The sequence below is a fragment of the Pygocentrus nattereri genome, chromosome 15, assembly GCF_015220715.1.
Source record: "Pygocentrus nattereri isolate fPygNat1 chromosome 15, fPygNat1.pri, whole genome shotgun sequence".
Lineage (NCBI taxonomy): Eukaryota > Metazoa > Chordata > Actinopteri > Characiformes > Serrasalmidae > Pygocentrus > Pygocentrus nattereri.
In genome coordinates, this window is record NC_051225.1 from 39,973,458 (window position 1) to 39,988,457 (window position 15,000).

The 15,000-nt window shown below is 44.8% G+C and overlaps 1 protein-coding gene across 9 annotated transcripts in view; it reads right to left on the minus strand.

Annotated features, from left to right (window-relative positions):
• The window catches only part of nav2a (neuron navigator 2a), a 302,183-nt gene that overhangs the window by 26,473 nt on the left and 260,710 nt on the right, over positions 1 to 15,000 (minus strand). For 5 of the 9 annotated variants that reach the window (XM_037545218.1, XM_037545219.1, XM_037545214.1 and 2 more), the window contains 5 exons: positions 13,978 to 14,043; positions 13,316 to 13,360; positions 11,401 to 11,558; positions 9,850 to 10,029; positions 5,536 to 5,588 (listed from right to left, as the gene is read on the minus strand). In XM_037545218.1, coding sequence (XP_037401115.1) covers positions 5,536 to 5,588; positions 9,850 to 10,029; positions 11,401 to 11,558; positions 13,316 to 13,360; positions 13,978 to 14,043 — 502 coding nt within the window. The remainder of the gene's footprint in view (positions 1 to 5,535; positions 5,589 to 9,849; positions 10,030 to 11,400; positions 11,559 to 13,315; positions 13,361 to 13,977; positions 14,044 to 15,000) is intronic. The other 4 variants (XM_037545220.1, XM_037545215.1, XM_037545213.1 and 1 more) reach the window with 3 other exon arrangements.

A 15,000-nucleotide genomic window follows, 5' to 3' on the forward strand; every position in this document is an offset into this window, starting at 1 on the left:
TATACACATATCACACTTTTAAATCTAAAAGCAGGTCTTTTCCAGGTCGCTGCACTTTTTTCCCTGTATTGTGTCTCGTTTGGCTTAATCCTCCAATGCAAAGTCCACAGACAGACTGCCACAAACTAGGACTACTGGCATTTAAAGAGGACCCATTATGCTCGTTTTCAATGTCTGTGATTTTATTTTGATCTAATAGAACATATGCAGATGCTTCAGTGCTCCGAAACCATATTTTCCTCATACTGTTCATCGTCTGAAAGGCTCTGTTAGAGCTCCTGTGACTTTAAACCCCGCCTCCTGATGAGCCCGTGTGCTCTGATAGGTCAGCTTGCCAACTCTGTTCTGAGCCTTCAGCCTCCAGAGCGCTTCCGCCCTCCACGTTCCGCCCCTGTCCTGCAGTCTGCAGACAGACCCTTCTCTCCTGAGCAGCTGGAATTCCGCCGTGGCTGTTTCTCCAGCAGCGCCGGTTCTGCCGGATTAGTTCGATACAGAGACGATCCTGAACGTCCGGTCAGCATCTTCTCCACACACTACAACACTGAACACACTCGTCGTCCTCCAGTTGCCACTGTGCGCTGTGTGAGGGTGCCGAGCTCGGCGGAAGGCGGGCAGTAAGGACTGTGTTATGAGATGGAATCATCTTTTATTAAAGGGAAAGGGCTGGAATTCCAACGAGGCGTTTCACGTAACTGAGAAAAGTGGTTTCTGTGGGAGAGAGTCTCTCCCTCTGGAGGAAACCAGGAGCTTTGGGACGCAGAACGTTTGCATGCACAAAAAGATACAATATACTGAAGAAAAGAGAAAAATCTGGAGAGCAAAATAGGCCCTTTTTATAACACTCATTAAAGTTCTTCAGTAAGCGATCAAAGACAACGAGGGACTTGCTGTGGAAGCACTTGAAGCTTGAAGGGCCTGAGATTCGGATCAAGTTTTGGCCGTTGCCATCAGAAAGCAGGGGGCTGGTCCATGTTTGGCTTTGTAGGCATCAGGATTTTAAATCTACAGCTTCAGGAAACTATTAGAGCAGCGGAGTGACATGAGTGATGGCAAGGAGAGCCCAGCTGCTGCATTCTGGATCAGCTGAAGGACCTGCTGGCTCACAGAATAAGACCAGCTATAATATATATAGTGGGTGTAATCAACAGTGCTGGACAGTAACTGAGTACCTGAGTAACTGAGTAACTGAGTAAATGTAATTAGTTTCTGTACTTTAGTATTTTTGGTGTATCTGTACTGAAGTTTCTCTGTTCTGGGCGACTTTTTCCTTTCACTCCACTACATTTCAGAGTCTAATATCCGACTTTTTCCTCCTACATTTTGAGAAATCTGTCGTTCCTTTTGGTTTCTGTGTGTATAAAAACGTAACATGTCAAAACGAAAGAAGCGCAAAGCCAGAGCACCAATCAGGGCCCAGCGGTCACTTTGTTTAGAGCTGGTTTTGACCTGTTGGTCATACCGACCCAGTGCAGCACGCGGTTCAACGTCAGCGCAGCAGCGTAAAACTTTGGGAGAGTCTGTTCAACATAAATGATGAACTAACCTAACTTTGTGTAAATAGAGCTCAATATAGAAATATGTCCACATATGCAGTCGAGACTGACGCGGCTTTTTTCTGAATTTCTACAAACACCATTTCATTTTATAGTAAATGAGTTTGGGCTGGTTTATGTTTATGAACAGACGCCTACAGATCAATATTATGATAAATTATAGATATATAGTAGATTTCAGAGCCAGAATTCCTCTTTTAGTACTTTTACTTTATACTTAAGGACATTTGAAGGTAAATACATTTGTACTTTCACTAAGTTGAGCTCTAAGAGGTAAGAACAGAATCTACACACAGTCTAGAGCACAGAGGTGAGAACAGTTCTGCGCTTTAAGAACACGTCATGATTCTGACGTAGACTTCTTCTTAGGATCTTTCACAAGAACACACTTAAGAACAAACTTAGGACGACATTGGAGAACGAGGCCCAACGGTTCTATATAGAACCTGTTGCCTGCTTGAATGGTTCTCTGCATGGTGAAGTGGTTCTTCAGACTGACGGAGAATGTGTTCTACACAGCACCAAAAAGTGTTCTGCTACTGTTACGATGCCAAGCTTACAACAGCAGAACCCTTTTTGCCGCTTTGTAGAACCACATACATCACATTCTCCATCAATCTGAAGAACTTTCACCATGCAACAATTTCAGCATGCAAACGGTTCTTTGAATGTTTATGGTTCTATACAGAACCACTGCTCAATGCAGATGTTTTGACTGCATTCAGCGGCTCATGAGCCAATTGGTGAGCTGGTAGGCGGAGTTTGAGGTGGAGCGGTGAGTGCACTGCTCCCCATACTGACCGAAGCTTACAGTGCTAAGATTACGACCACTGGAAAAAATAAAATATGATAAATAAAACGTCTTCGTGTTTTTAAAGACAGTAATGATGATAATGATGTGATTATTTAGTGCAAAATATCATATTTAAACACATCAATGTTGCCGTGTGTGACACTAGCTGTGTTTTATACAGTTTATTTTGTGGGCGAAGTCAATGCTGTAAAACAACAGCACAGTGTAGAGTATTTTAAATGGCACGTCGTATAGCCGCAGCTTTTGTTTATATTAATGTTCATGTAAAATACGTACATCCACTCTTGTGCTGGACTGCTATACACACATCACTAGTGTTATTGTTATCTTCTATTTTTATTATCATTACTGGTATTAAAGACATTCATAACAGTCTTGGTTAGTGATCCTCACGCATTGTTCAACTATAGCTGTTGAGTTTATAACTGTATTATTATTAAAAAATAATGTATTTAATAATTTATTAAATATTATTAAAAATAATTTAATACTGAATGTTGTGAAAGTATAGCACTGTAACTCTCTCTCTCTCTGCTGGCCGTGCTTTCTACCTCTCTCTCTTCTCCTTCACTCTCTCTGTCTGCTCTGTCTTGCTCTCTCTCTCTGTTCTCTGCTGTTCTTTGTCCTCTCTCTCTTTCTCTCTCTCTCTCTCTCTCTCTCTGTGTGTCTCTGTCTCTGTCTTTTCTCTCTCTCTCATAGTAGGTATGTATTGTTATGTCTGGAACAATGGCATTGCCCAGCAACACACACACACACACACACACACACACACACACACACACGTTTAAGTGATAATATGACCCTGTGTCTCCTTCGTCTGCTACTGTTTCTATGTGTGTGTTTTGTGCAGTTAAGAAAGCATTGGTTACTAGACACACACGCACGCGCACACACACACACACACACACACACACACACACACACACACACACACACACACACACACACACACACAAACACAAACACAAACACGCACGCACACACGCACACACCACTGTTTTGGTGTGTTACCAACACGGCACACTGACACACTCAACACGCTCAGTCCCGTCAGACTGTAGGACTGAATTACTACAGGTACACTTAATTATATATCATGAAATAATTACAGTTATAATGGTTATAAATATGTAAATACATGCATACAGTGAGACAAATCATGTATTTAAACCAAAGTGATGTGATGATGGTTCATGATTCAGGGTATAAAATCTGTGTGAGGTCTTACCGTATTCCTCCACGCACTCACAGCTCCCCCGATAGACAGAGTAGCCATCATCTTCACAATCTCTCTCTCTCTCTCTCTTTTGTCTCTTTTCTACTTCTCTTTCATTCCTTCATTCTGTTTCTTTTCTTTTCTCTCTTCCTTCTTACCTCCTTTTCACTCACTGCTTCTCTTTCTCCCTCTTTCCTCTCTCTCTCTCTCTCTCTCTCTGTGTGTATGCTTCTTCACTCTTCCACTGCATCTGTAACTGCTCTTTTGCTCGCTCGCTCTCTCTCTCTCTCTCTCTCTCTCTCTCTCTCTCTCTCTTTCCTCCAGCGTGAATGGGGACACACCTTTAGCCCCACCTCCACAGGTGAGTGTACTTTCTTTTTAAAGGGGCGTGGCAGAGCTGGACTCAACCCAAACCACAACTGGCTGAGGGATTTTCCACGTGGGCACGACTTAATGTGCCTGGCTGAGGCAGTTTAAGCAGTTTAGTGAAAATCTAATGAAAATGGACGTAGCTAACAAGTAATGGAAATGTATGGCCCACCAATTAGCATGGTGCAAAAATCCTCACACACGTGTCTGAAACTGTGTGGAGGTGTTCAGTATCTCTAACAGATGTGGTTATGTGGCATGTGGTTTCTGACACTGTTATCTACCTCTATATATTATATACACAGCTTTAGATATATACACCCCTACATATAACATATACAGATAGAAAAAATTCACAAAACTATATGGTATACAACTGTCAATCACAGCGTATGTCATATAGTGTCAGAAACCACATAATCAAGTCTATTAGATTAAAAGTGGCCCAAATCTGATGTTTTTCTTTGTATGTGACACAGGTACACTCATCGTGCTAGTAAAAGGTTGGACCCCCTTTCACCTTCAGAACTGCTTTAATTCTTCGTGTCAGACTTTCAACAAGGTGTTGGAAACGTTCCTCAGAGATTCTGGTTGGTTATTTGAGTTCCTGCTGCCTTTCTATCATCTGGAACCAGTCTGCCCATTCTCCTCTGACCTCTCACATCAACAAGGCATTTTCGTCCACACAACTGACCGCTCACTGGATGTTTCCTCTATTTTGGACCGTTCTCTGTAAACCCTAGAGATGGTTGAGCGTGAAAATCCCAGCAGATCAGCAGTTTCTGAAATACTCAGACCAGCCCGTCTGGCACCAACAACCACGCCACGTTCAAAGCCCCTTAAATCCCCTTTCTTCCCCGTTCTGATGCTCGGTCTGCACTTCAGCAGGTCGTCTTGACCACCTCTACATGCCTAAATGCAGTGAGCTGCAGCCGTGTGATACACGGTAACAGCCTGAAAAAAAATTGGATTTGGGACACTTTTACCTGGTCAGCCACATTACCCCATGCCCACGAGGGAAATCCCTCAGCCACGCGTGTCTCGGCTGATCACCTTTATAAAAAAGATGTTTATTCAAGTGTGCTATTACTATCAATTTTTTAATCTAGAAAATGAGTATGCTTTCAATATACTTTCATACTTATAATTATACTTAAGTATACTTGGCTTATACTTACAAGTATACAGAAACATTTAAGCACACTACAAGTATACTAGTAGTACACTGATATTAGTATACTTACCACAAAAGTATACTTGGGAAATATACTTGAACTTAAGTTAACTTTTTTGGTAAGGGCAGTTACATTTAAGTGGGTCCTTTAATCAATTTGTCTCTTTAATATGATCCTTTAATAATGTGGCTTTTCCTGTCTGCAGTGAAACTGTCTGTGGACCTGTCTGTGGCACAGATTTGATGTTTTATTGGTTTGGCGTGACATCTCCGAGCGCGGCGCACAGACGCTCCTTTGTCTCTACCGAATCTGAGCACATGAAGCTGATTTCCGTTTTCCGACATTTTCAGCTCCATAACGTGAATAAAAACACAGGAGTGACCTCACAGACACTGTTGTTGAACTCACCGTTGAGTAGATGGAGGAGGTGCTGGAGACCAAAGAGAGGGAGGAACCGTGAACTGGAGGAGAAAAGAGAAACACGATGCGTCAGTCTGCAGGTGCTGATTAAACTGCAGTATATCATATTTATAACATTATATTATAATATTATCATTCATTATAAACACATTGAACAATGTTCAATAATCAATACAAACAGCAATCAGTGTTATTCCATATTAATTGTAATAATATTTAATAAAGTTTGTGCTCAGTTTTTACTAATAAAGTTATGAAGAGTACAGTGTGAGGCCACACACACACTCAAACCATACATTAACCTCTACAAACCTACAATTATACTCTCCCCTCACTCAGGGAACAGAGGTAGAGAGAGATAGTGTGTGTGTGTGTGTGTGTGTGTGTGTGTGTGTGTGTGTGTGTGTGTGTGTGTGTGTGTCAGAGGGGTGTGGTGTCAAATTACTCCCTACAGTAAATATGACACATTCAACCAACCAAACACACAAATACACACACACACACACACACACACACACACACCCACACAAGTACGGCTGTCTGGAGTGTCTGATTAAGCAGAGCCCCCAGAAGGAGAAGAGGAAAGAAAAAGAAAGAAAAGGAAAGGAAAGAAAAGAAAATAAAGGAGAGAAGAAGAGAGGGGCCTTGCCGTGGTGGAAGGGCTTGTGTGGTCTTGGGATCTTCAGAGCTAAATCATCGGGAGCAATATGCTCCTGGTAGGGTCTCCCAGGGCGAACAGGTCTGGAGTGAAGACCCAGACTAACTCAATCCCATGAAAAACAGACACAGACGATCGTGTACCATGCCCAGGAGAGGGTCACCGGGACCGAGTCACCGGGACCTACCCCTAGAGCTATTCCTGGGGGTAGCATCCCTCGGCAAGCGCCTGGTGGCCGGGCAGCCCACATAACCCAGCCAGGCTCAGCCCGAAGAGGCAATGTGGGGAGACCATGTGAGCCCACCACCCACGAGGTCCAGCATGGGGGAGCAGTGCAGTGCAGGTATAGGCAGTGGGCAATGACAGGGAGGCCCTTGGCGGTCTAGGCCCTTGCAGCAGAAACTTTCAGTCGACCTTGAGGAGGTTCTAGACAACTATCCTAAGACTCACCCAAGCTGTATCCGGCAAGGGTGGAGAAACTCTGACTTCAAATGAGGATATTGTCAGTCGGTTGAAGGAGCACTTTGAGGAACTCCTTAATCTGGGAGAAATGCCTCCCTTATGGGAGGCTTCTGGCGCGTCAAGCTCCATTTCCCTGGTGGAGGCCACTGAGGTAGCTGGTAAGCTATTTTTTAGAAAGGGGACCAGAGGATATGTGCCAACTATTGGGGTATCACACTGCTCAGCCTCCGTAGGAAAGTTTGTGCCAAGGTGCTGGAAAGGAGACTTTGACCGATAGTTGAATCTTAGATTGAGGAGGCACAATGCGGATTCCGTCCTGGCCGTAGAACAACGGACCAGCTTTTTACCCTCTCATGGATTGTTGAGGGGGCTTGGGAGTTTGCCAACCTAGTCTACCTGTGTTTTGTGAACTTGGAGAAGGCTTACGACCGTGTTCCCCTAGATATCTTGTGGGAGGTCCTCCAGCAGTATGGGGTGCCAGGGCTACTACTCCAGGGCATTCAACCTCTGTATTCCCAGAGTGAGAGCTTTGTTCGTATACTCAGCACTAAATCGGACTCTTTCAGTGTTAGCATTGAGCAGGGTTGTGCCCTGTCTCCACTCCTGTTTGTGATATTCATGGACAGGGTGTCAGGGCGTAGCCGGGGTCAGGAGGGCATTATGAGTGGAGGCCGGAGGGTGGCGTCTCTGCTATTTGCAGATGATGTTGTTCTTTTGGCTGAATCACATGGATCCCTCCAGCGCTCACTGGAGCAGTTTACAGCTGCGTGTGAAGCGGTTGGTATGCGGATCAGCACCTCCAAATCTGAGTCCATGGTCTTAGCCCAGAAAAGGATGGCATGCCCTCTCCAGGTAAGGGATAAGGACCTGCCCCAGGTGGAGGAGTTTAAGTATCTCGGGGTCTTGTTCAATAGTGATGGGAAGAGGGATCGTGAGATCGGCCGCAGGCTGCAACAGGCGGCAGCAGTAATGCGGTCACTGTACCGGACTGTAGTGGTGAAGAGGAGCTGAGCCATAAGGTGAATCTCTCTGTTTACCGATCGGTCTACATCCCGACCCTCATCTGTGGTCATGAGCTGTGGGTAATGACCAAAAGAACGAGATCGCGAATACAAGCGGCGGAAATGAGCTTCCTTCGCAGGGTGGCAGCTACACTCTATTTGATAGGGTGAGGAGCTTGGCCAACTGGGAGGAGCTCGGAGTAGAGCCGCTACTCCTCTGCATTGAGAGAAGCCAGCTGAGGTGGTTCGGGCATCTGATCCCAATCCCCCACCCCGGACGCCTCCCGGTGAGCTGGAGGAAGTTGCGGGGAACAGGGTCATCTGGGATCCTTTGCTCTCCCAACTGGACTAAGCGGTTAACGATGATGATGATGATTATGATGATGAGGACAGGAAGGTATAGGAAATGAAAGAATGGGACAGGAAAGACAAGGAAAAGGAACAAAGGCATGAAAAAGGAAAGTAAAGGACATGAAAGGATCTAACGAAACAAGATGGGACAAGAACGCAAAAGAAAGGAGAAGAAAAGGAAAGGAATAAAAAAAAGTAATAAAAAAGGAAATGAAAGGAAGGGACAGGACAAGACAGGACACAATTATCTCTCAGTAATCACATGTTCCTCCCTGATCTACTTCTATAATTAACACTCTCTCTCTCTCTCTCTCTGTCTCTCTCTCTCTCTCTCTCACTCTCTTTCAGTGAACAGTGGTCTGTGGGATGATGTATTTAATGAATCCGTTCTTACACACACTCCACTCAGCGTTCAGTGCTATTCTCTCTCAGCAGTGTGATGATAATGATGATCATGGTGATGGATGATGTTTTGGAGCTTGTTATTTCATGCAGTCTAACATTACAGTCTGAGCTCTGCTGGTGGTCTTTTGCCATTTCGAGGCTTGATTACTCTACTCTCTCTAAGCCAAGTCTCTCTCCTAGCTGGTCTTATTCTGTGAGCCAGCAGGTCCTTCAGCTGATCCAGAATGCAGCAGCTGGGCTCTCCTTGCCATCACTCATGTCACTCCGCTGCTCTAATAGTTTCCTGAAGCTGTAGATTTAAAATCCTGATGCCTACAAAGCCAAATGTGGACCAGCCCCCTGCTTTCTGATGGTAACGGCCAAAACTTGATCCGAATCTCAGCTTCAAGCTTCAAGAGCTCCCACAGCAAATCCCTCATTTTCTTTGATCGCTTACTGAAGAACTTTAATCAGCACTAATCTAGCACTTATTGAAATGTACTGAATTGCACTAATGCTGTGTGGGACCTATTTTGTTCTCCAGATTTTTCTCTTTACTTTCGTGTGTTGTATCTGTTGTGCATGTAAACGTTCTGGAAAATATCAAAACTCAGAGTTCCCTTCAGAGGGTGAGACTCCCACAGAAACTTTTTTTCAGCTGCACGATACGCCTTGTTGGAATTCCAGCCCTTTTCCTTTGTTACAAGATGACTCCATCTCGTAACACAGTCCTTACTGCCTGCCTACCGACGAGCTCGGCACCCTCACAGTGCACAGTGGGTACTGGAGGAGGAACAGTGTGTTCAGTGTTGCAGCTGTCTGGAAAAGACACTGACCGGACTTTCAGGATCGACTCTGGATCAAACTGATCTGGCAGAGCCAGCGCTGCTGGAGAAGCAGCCACAGCGGAGTTTACAGCTGCTCAGGTGAGAAGGGTCTGTCTGCAGACTGCAGGACAGGGGCAGAACATGGAGGAGCAATAAAAGAGTGGGCGAGCTGACCAATTAGAGCACACTGGGCTCGTCGGGAAATGGGGCTTAAAGGCACAGGCGCTCCAACAGGGCGTTTCAAACAGAGGGTGAATAGAGAGTATGGGGTAAATAATGTGTTTTCGGAAAACTGAAGCTGTGGATCTATTCTAGTAGAGCCCAAAAATAAAAGAATGAACACTGAAAATGAGAACAGCAGGTCCCCTTTAATTCTGTATCTTTCTAGTTATCAGCTCTGGCTTTTGTTTTGGGGCAGCGTTTGAGCTCAAGGGTAGTTTGGACTCTAACATATCTGTACTAGCTAGGATAAGTTCTCTGAGTGGACAAGCCTGAATAAGAGCATCTGCTCTGAATTTGTTGAGTGTTCTTGGCAGCGCTGAGCTGCAGCAGAGATCTTAAACTCCAGCTGCTCTTTTCTTGATTTAACCCTTCAGTTGTTTACTGAACTCTCTCTTACCTTCCTCAAATCCATCTCTGAACGAAGCGGAGCGGCTCATGGTTCGCGTTTTCTCGTCCAGAGACATGCAAGAGTTCCGAAGACGGGTGTCTCCGCAGACGTCCAGCACACTGTCCTGATTGGTCAGGCTGTTGTTGCGCAGGCTGGCCAGGTTTATCTGCGCCGCTGTGGTGGGACTGGCTGCAAACATGAAACATGAAAAACACGGACACTTTATAGCAAACTGCAGTTTTTCTGTAAATCTACATTTGCGCTTTAGGCTGTTCTGACAAAAGTCAGGACAGTTAAAGGGAAACTCCACTAATGTTTCAAAGTTTCTGCATAATTAAATGACTAAGATGTAAACAGAGTCGTTAGGGGTGGTTTAAGAGAAACCAAGTCAGATCTGTTCATAACGGTGGTGAATGGAACCAGACGTCCCCCTCTAAAAGCTCCTCACAGTGGTGGTGATAGGAACCAGACGTCCCTCTAAAAGCTCCTCACAGAAAGTTCCTACATGAACTGGTTCTGAATTCACTGCCTGATGACTGAGACGCTGTTTTATGAGAGTTTAGAGAACTTCAACTCCATTCATGGTGGAGGGAGACATGCAGGGCGCTGTGCGGCAAAATAGTCCCCAAAGAAAACTCATTATTCCAGATTTTCCACTGTTTTCCATCATCAGCATTCCATATAAAACTCAGAAGACATGTGTAGGTTAATTGGTGGTCAGGCTGGGCGATTAATCGAAAAGTAATCTAAACCGACACTCAGAACCTCTAACCGATGTAATCTTGGCCCTGTTGGTTATTTCAATTTTTAAAAATTCTTTTAATCCTTTCCCTCTGTGTGTCCATGTGCTGTCCAGCAGCACAGGAGCCATCGTGAAGCTTCACTGACTGACAGCTGGGCTCATCAGCCAGAATGTGTTCTAGCTCACCCTAAAAAGGCCGTGGCCACTTCTTTGGTTCTTGTCCTCAGATACTTTAAACTTTGATTTCAGACTTTTAACTGTTCTTCGACGCAGCGGCCTCATTCTCCTACGGCCGCGTTCGGCTACCTTAAACGAGAAGGTGTTTTGGAGGAGTCTCTCTAATTTTTGTACAGTAATAGTAACAGCAGTACACCCCAAATGTGTATTAGGCCTCAGCAGCAAGGAATTATGACGAATGTCGACTCAGATTGACGTGAAGATCACGTGAAGATACACAGAGCAAATTTACAGTTCACCTTGTCAATGAACTATGACCGCAAAAACAAACAAACAACTAAAACAAAAAATAATCATTCAATCTTTATAATCGTAACTGAGGCAAAACATTCAGTTAATCATGATTACCACCAGCACTAACTGGTGGTTTTGTATGGTCTATATCTGTGTTGTAGTCATGGCGACGCCTGGTTCCCATCACCACCACTGTAAAGACGTCTGAACCATTTCACACCGAACCATCTGAATCTCTCACACACTGAATTATGGAGAAACTACTTTGAAAAATGGGTGGAGTTCCCCTTTATGTCCTCTGAAAGCTGATTTGTAATCAGTGTGTGGTGTTCTGTGCGGGTTGGTACCGAGCTGAGTGAAGTTGAAGCGTGTTCCGGAGGGCGAGGTCAGGCTGGAGCAGGTGGAGAAAGGAGAGTTACTGGCCGAGTCCTGCAGGCCGCTGGTGGAGTGAGAGCGCAGCCAGTCACGAGCCTCCTCCTGCCGCAGCTGCGCTGAGGGGGTGTACCTACAGGAGACACATCACACACACCGACCAATCAGAATCATAATGATATAACATTAGCGCTTAATACGCACTAATATTTCATTTTAAATGATTCATTCACAGTAAAACCCACAGTGACTTCATTGCATCTTGTATTGCCAAACATTAAGCAGCGACATCAGCAAACACAGACGAGCAGCTCGTTTAAACTGAAGCCGCAGGAGGAGCAGATGTGACAACAATAAGGCAAAACGCAAAGTGATACAGTGAATAATGTACCGATACAGTGACCCCCATTTCTCACACACACACACACACACACACACACACACACACACACACACACACACACACACACACAGAATAGTGCAAAAAAGCACAGAAGCAAAAACAGTGCTTAGAGATAACAACATATAGCAGAGCATGTACTGCCAACACAGTGAGAGAGAGAGAGAGAGAGAGGAAGAGAGAGAGAGACAGAGAGAGAGAGAGAGACAGAGAGAGAGAGAGAGAGGAAGAGAGAGAGAGAGAGGAAGAGAGAGAGACAGACAGAGAGACAGAGAGAGAGAGAGAGAGAGAGAGAGAGAGAGAGAGAGAGAGAGAGAGAGAGAGAGAGAGAGAGAGAGAGAGAGGAAGAGAGAGAGACAGACAGAGAGACAGAGAGAGAGAGAGAGAGAGAGAGAGGAAGAGAGAGAGACAGAGACAGAGAGAGAGAGAGAGAGAGAGAGAGGAAGAGAGAGAGACAGACAGAGAGACAGAGAGAGAGAGAGAGAGAGAGAGAGAGAGACAGAGAGAGAGAGAGAGACAGAGAGAGAGAGAGAGAGAGAGAGAGAGAGGAAGAGAGAGAGACAGACAGAGAGACAGAGAGAGAGAGAGAGAGAGAGAGAGGAAGAGAGAGAGACAGACAGAGAGACAGAGAGAGAGAGAGGAAGAGAGAGAGAGAGAGGAAGAGAGAGAGACAGACAGAGAGACAGAGAGAGAGAGAGAGAGAGAGACAGAGAGAGAGAGAGAGACAGAGAGAGAGAGAGAGAGAGAGAGAGGAAGAGAGAGAGACAGACAGAGAGACAGAGAGAGAGAGAGAGAGAGGAAGAGAGAGAGACAGAGACAGAGAGAGAGAGAGAGAGAGAGAGGAAGAGAGAGAGACAGAGAGAGAGAGAGAGAGAGAGAGAGAGAGAGAGGAAGAGAGAGAGACAGACAGAGAGACAGAGAGAGAGAGAGAGAGAGACAGAGAGAGAGAGAGAGAGAGAGAGAGAGAGAGAGAGAGAGAGAGGAAGAGAGAGAGACAGACAGAGAGACAGAGAGAGAGAGAGAGGAAGAGAGAGAGACAGACAGAGAGACAGAGAGAGAGAGAGAGAGAGACAGAGAGAGAGAGAGACAGAGAGAGAGAGAGAGAGAGAGAGAGGAAGAGAGAGAGACAGACAGAGAGACAGAGAGTGTGTGTGTGTGTGTGTGAAGTGAGCAAGGCGAGAAAGAAGAGGACAAAAGAGTTAAAGAGAAAAAGAGGGATGGAAAGAAAGAAAGAAAGAAAGAAAGAAAGAAAGAAAGAAAGAAAGAAAGAAGAGATAGGGAAAAGCAGAGGGACTGACAAAAAGAAAGAAAGGAAGAAAAGGCGGAAAGGAAAGAGAGAACAGAGAAAGAGATTATGAGAAATAGATAGACAGGGAGAAAAAAGAAAGGGGTAGAATGAAGGAGAGAGACGGACGACTGAATGAAAGAAAAAGGCAGACACTGTGTGTTAGCGTGGTTAGCATTAGCAGGTGCTGACAGCAGTCCTGTACCTGAGGCCCTTTTTAGGCAGCGTGTTCCTATCACTGTAGGAGTCGCTGAGAGAGGGGCAGACAGACGGACGGATGACAGAGGGATTGGAAAAGAGAGGGAAAGAAAAGGAGGGGTGGGGTCTGTCATTATATTTAATTTCTAATATTTACATTATTATTATAACTATGATTTTTTTCATGTCACACACACACACACACACACACACACACAGCTTGGGGTAGAACTCAGTGCTTTAGTTCTGATTAGTGCGGCATTAAAGCGACAGTTCAACCAAAAATCACATTTCACCAAACGCAGTTGATCAGCCGAGACGTGGTGGGTCGTATGTGTCCATTGATCTCTGATAGACTTGATTGTGTGGTTTCTGTTATCTAACACTCACTGTCATCAATAACCGCAGCTAAACACAGTAGTATCCGTTTGTAAACAACAGTAAGAGGCAAACTTTAGATGCCAAACGCATCTCGGCTGATCAGCCACATTCAGCGTAAGAGGAAAATTGTGTACATGTGATTTTGAGCTTTAAGGAAAATCAGCCACCAGGTGGCGCCAGAAGAGCAACAGTGCAAGAATAAAGAAACTGCAATCACTCTCATGCGTGTGCGCACACACAAGACACAGGTGTGTTAGTCAGCAGCGGGTAGCACACAGACACCTTTACCTGTCCTGTTTCCGAGGCAAGGTGTTGCGGCCGAATTTTGGACTAGCGGAGGGGGAGGAGAGGGGACTGGAGGAGAGAAATGGAAGGACAGGAGGAGAAGAGTGGGAAAATGATGCAGGGAAAAAGGAGAAGAAGAGAAATGGACAATTATTGGAAACGAGAGAGGGCTCATGTTTCATTCCTAAAAGTCTATACACTGACTGACCGCTTTATTGGAAACACTCACTTGTGATTCCACTCACTGGCCACTTTGTGCTTCAAATAACTGGCCACTTTATTAGAAACTCACAACTTGTGCTTCCACTAACTGGCCACTTTATTAGAAACACGTACCTTGTGATTCCACTCACTGGCCACTTTGTGCTTCAAATAACTGGCCATTTTATTAGAAACACCCACTTTGTGCTTCCACTAACTGGCCACTTTATTGGAAACTCACAACTTGTGCCTTAACTCACTGGCCACTTTATTAGAAACACCTACCTTCATGTTCGATCTACATAATTTCATGAATTGCTGAGCTGTTGTAGAAATAATGTAGTTCACAGGGTAATTTGTACTAACAGCCAACGGAATGGTTAGGCAGTTAACCGTGTGATATAAGAAATACGCACAGAGACGGAAAGGTAGGGCAAGGAAAGACAACACAAAGAGCGTGAGTAAAATAAGTAATAAGTTCTCTGAAAGAGTGTTTGAAGACGAGGGGCGTCTTCTAAGGATGTGACTGAATGATCAACTATTGTCGTCAGTATAATATTGATTATACTGTTAATGTTTGAGATCATTTGAGGCCTAAACTTCGACCCGGACCTTCTTTTAGAGTCTGTGTGTGACGTTATTTGTAAAGATGTATGATGTGGTGTGAAAAATTAGACACCCCTGACTTTTAAATGATTATTTCAGGCTTTACAGGGCGACTCACAGCAGCGCACACTCAGCATATTTCACTGTGTTTTTTTCTCCACTCAGTAATGACACTTCAATCACACACACACACACACACACACATTTTCTAAGCCGCTT